We start from the raw sequence: 4,091 nt of genomic DNA, 5'->3' as shown, positions 1-4,091 counted from the left end.
AAAAAATAACATATTGCTTTGGCAAACCAAGTAACTGGTCGTTACTTAGGCAAACAAAAGAATAACTTTGCTGCGTAACAAATGACTTAAAACAATAATCTTATAGGAAAGAAGATTAGTTTAAACTGGTAATTAAATATGCGGGGCAAGATCTGGAAGTTAACAAGGTTTTTACAAACAACATTTGTCATTATTTGTGGTTTTGGTGACAAATTTTGTTCTAAGAAGTAGATAACAAAATAAATGATAGTCTTGGACAGATCAATCAGCTAAGTTACAACAATCATCAAATTCAAAGAGGACTAGATCAAGAATTTCACATTACTTCAGGAATGAACAATCAGAACTGATAGTAATGTCCTGATTGTCACCATCATCAGAATTCTCATTGTCACTGTTATTCTTTGCCCTCTTTCTAATTTCTTCTTCTTCATCCTCTTCGTCATCAATTTCATTCCTCTTCTTTGCCTTCTTTCTAGTTTCTACTTCTTCATCTTCTTCGTCATCAATCTCTCCGTCTACTCTATTTTTCTTTCTCTTTCTGCCATCTTCATCTTCTTCATTTTCTGAATCACTGTCTTTCTTGGTCTTCTTTGGTTTTATGCTGATTTCACAGAGATACTTGCTCATGGAACGCCTTACAAAGTCATCCGTATGAGGCTGGAAAACTTTCTTACCGACCTTCATTGGCTTCAAATTGAAGGATTTCCAATTCAAAGCTTGTAGGAAATCTGAGATAATGAAAAGATTGAATGACAAAGTGTTCGAATGCACAGGAAACAGTGTTTAAGTAGTACCATTAAGGTAAGGTGTGGGTGAAAATTGCAAAATTGTAAATGAAAATGAAATTAGGTAGGGTAGACTGAAAACATGTAGTCCATTCAATTTTAATCTGTTACAATACGGTCAATGTTTCCAGAATTCTATTAAGGGGCTTCATGATATGGAGTTGAGTTGAAACCCCATAATGAAGCCACTTAATAGAATCCTACAGAAACACTTCCCATAGTGTAACAGAGATTGAAATTGTATAAACTATATTTTTATTTTTCACAGTCTTACTCATTTTTATTGCAAATTTGGCAATTTTTCACCCACACCCCACCTTAACACAAAGTGCATTGCAGAACTGCATGCATGAACTGTGTGTAGGAGTGTGCTACACAAACTTACTTTTTGTTGCCTCCACTTGCTGCTCTGACACTTTTTTCATCCCATCTGCTCCAGTGAGATTATATGATTCAGGATGTACTAAAATTAGTTCTAAAGCTTTCCTTAGCCTGGCTTTGTATGTAGTTAATTTTTCGGTGTCCACCATAGACTTTTTAGCAATGTATCTATCACCACCTATATAAACCTGATAAAGAATTTACTCGTATCAGATTAAGCAGCTATAAGGAACGTTTTCTTTAAAATTGAAAGAAGGAAATAGTACCTTGTCGTGTGGAATAGGGTTTACAGCTGCTTCGGAGACTAAAGTTTCCAAAGATTGAATGGCACACTTGTTTTTTTGGCGTCGTGAGTGTTCACCTACATTTGCAAATGAAAAACAGTTCAGAATCAGTTTCAGATCACGAAATCAAATGCAATAGGACTTAAAATGACAATATTGTGTACATACCACCACTGATAAGATCTAACTTCGATGAAATGTCTTTCAAGTTGTCCAGTATCTTTGAGTGAATCAGCTTGTCATTCTCGACTTTTTCTGCAAGTTCGGTTGACAATGACTTGAGTTGGCTCTCTAATGGAGTTATGTCGTGACTGGAAGTCTGAAATGAAATAGTACATTCATAGTAAAAGTTTTTCACATCAGCAAGTATGTTTCACAAACATACAAATAAAACATTGTTTGCTCACCTTGGATGATTTGGACGCATGCCCATTGTTGCTTCCAGCAGTAGGAATCCCTGTTGAAAGTTCAGTTGACAGGGATTTCAACTGATTCCCTGAAGTCATGTCTGCAGAGGTCTGAAATTAAGTAGTACATACATAATAAGTTTTTTCCCCACATATCAGCAAAGTATATTGCATTAAAATATAGTTGTTGGCTCACTTTGATGGCGTCGGTACTAATATTTCCATTGCCACTTCCATGAGTAACAGTTGGAGGCTCCTCCAATACTATGTCTGCTTTAGGAGCAGCTTCTTCCGTATGTTTAATACCTGGAGCATTATTATTTTCAACAGTGCACTGCAATGCAAAATAAAAAACACAAATTAAAAGAAGTTTGCAATGTAACGAGCAGCGTTCACACAGCCAGACTTCTCTCCTACTTTCATGGATACCTTATTTTTCTTTGGAGATCGTTTTCCGTTATCTTTACATTTAATTGGGGTGCTGCTATGCTGGGGCTTCTTAAACAGAGACCTCTTTACAATATTGGAGTGCTTGTCGTTCTTGGCCTTAAGCTTAGCCGAGTTATAAGATTTCTGCAAAATCAGGCAATTCAATTGTACAAAGTTTGTCGAGTAAAGCAGGCTACTAACTCAAGGTCCAGTAAGACACAGCAAAGTGGCAACTGAGAACCAACACTTTCCAAAACTTAGGTATGAGCACAAACAGTGGCCAATCCGACTGATCCTGAGCCCATCGTAATGGTTACAGCATTCATACATTAAGATGTCTATGGGCACTCACCAGCTTGTTCTTAGCAGCCTGCCGCTCCTCCTCCATTAAGAAATCCTCCACAGGGAAAGTAATGGGCCCAATCGACTTTCTTGGAGGGCAGGAAAGCCTTATATTTTGAGCCTTTGCCAAATTCAATTCGGCCCTCACGTCGTCAGCTGATGCTAAAGAAACAATGACAAATGGAAAATAATTGCCTCATAACCTTTGCGGTGTGCCTAAATTTAGCGTTATATTTAAAACTTGTCTTACCTCCTGTGAGCAGCACATGGCATCTGGTCAAAGTTTTTCCTGCAGAATCAGTTGCAGCGACACTCAGATTCTTGGCCTGTGCTTCGTCGGTGCGATGGTCGTAGTGCCTCCTGCGGTTTCCACTTAGCACGTACAGCCTCTTCGCGTCCACCACCTCAAATTTCTTCATTGGCCCGAAGTACAGAACAAATGCGAACTTGTTCAGATCTTCGTACGATTCCATTTTTGAACCCATACTTGTCAAAGCCGTGTCGCCCGATAGGAAGAGAACCACCTGCCTGCCCCATTCAACCACACGAACGACAAGTTTGAACACGACCAACATCCGCTGAGTTGCCGCGACTCACCGCCTTGCACTGGATACTTTTCTGGAACACAAACATTACCAACGAAAGTAAAACTGATCAAAAGTTTAGCGCAACGATTAATTGAGCAATGCTTTAATTAAACACGTACATGCTAAAACACAAACGTCGCGATATTGCGAATTTTCAAATTTGTCCGCAGGGAGTCGCTGATTGTTGTTGTTGGTATGTTGGGTTGGTGTCAGTGGAGTCAGTGAACGTCATCCGTTCTTCTCTTGTTACTTGTTATTGTCCGATTGTTCCAGGAGACGTATTGCTCATTCTTGTTTCTCTCTCGTCAACATTCTCAAAGTGAATTAAGAGTAAAAAAAAAAAATTAAAAAGGACAATCAAAAATTCTATGATGAGAAATTGTATTATGTCAACGTGCTTACAACACTCATTGTTCTAGTGAAGGTTATCCTACGAGGTATGTTTTGGTTACACACGTTTCACATAACCACATACCTTTCCTTCTGAGTCCAATATATTGTTTACATCTTGTGTCTAATGCTTTTAGATTGGATGAAAATGAATTGTGGACGAGGGCCGTACAACAAGGACAGTCGAACATCACAGTGGAGACATAAACGCATTGAGTCTGCCCAGTCCCAGGACAGATGCTCTTGTGTATATCATGATGACGACTCTGATGACTGTAATTGTGAATTTCACAAGACAAATTCTCCGTCATGTCCTTGCGAATTCCATTGCATCGAAGAAACAAATGTATCATTAAGTCATGATGATGACTCATGGCTTTATGAATTTTCTACTGAGGTAAGTTACCTTTGCACACAACTGATAATCGCAAATTTTACACTAAATTACATAGAACTCAATTTTGTGTCTTATAAATTTATTTA

At 38.4% G+C, this 4,091-nt stretch overlaps 1 protein-coding gene across 1 annotated transcript; it reads right to left on the bottom strand.

Annotated features, from left to right (window-relative positions):
• Positions 1–6: 6 nt before the first annotated feature.
• On the bottom strand, positions 7–3,206 carry LOC113213011 (glutamic acid-rich protein). The gene is made up of 9 exons (XM_026431916.2): positions 2,882–3,206; positions 2,642–2,793; positions 2,290–2,433; positions 2,057–2,194; positions 1,861–1,971; positions 1,622–1,772; positions 1,436–1,530; positions 1,174–1,357; positions 7–731 (listed from the first exon to the last, which is right to left on the bottom strand). The coding sequence occupies exons 1-9, from the start codon at positions 3,204–3,206 to the stop codon at positions 322–324; spliced, it is 1,710 nt and encodes a 569-aa protein (XP_026287701.1). The 3' UTR covers positions 7–321.
• Positions 3,207–4,091: the final 885 nt, after the last annotated feature.

Source organism: Frankliniella occidentalis, unplaced genomic scaffold (genome assembly GCF_000697945.3).
Source record: "Frankliniella occidentalis isolate FOCC.00 unplaced genomic scaffold, Focc_3.1 Scaffold3830, whole genome shotgun sequence".
Taxonomy (NCBI): Eukaryota; Metazoa; Arthropoda; class Insecta; order Thysanoptera; family Thripidae; genus Frankliniella; species Frankliniella occidentalis.
This window is presented reverse-complemented; position numbering and strand designations above follow the sequence as displayed.

What these genes read in the sequence shown, in the direction of transcription:
- LOC113213011 (XM_026431916.2), bottom strand. Translation starts at nt 3,206, where the DNA reads ATGTTGGTCGTGTTCAAACTTGTCGTTCGTGTGGTTGAATGGGGCAGG. An exon ending in GATCTCCAAAGAAAAATAAG is followed by an intron (nt 2,195 to 2,289) that starts GTATCCATGAAA and finishes TTTGCATTGCAG; the next exon opens with TGCACTGTTGAAAATAATAA. An exon ending in ACCCTATTCCACACGACAAG is followed by an intron (nt 1,358 to 1,435) that starts GTACTATTTCCT and finishes ATTCTTTATCAG; the next exon opens with GTTTATATAGGTGGTGATAG.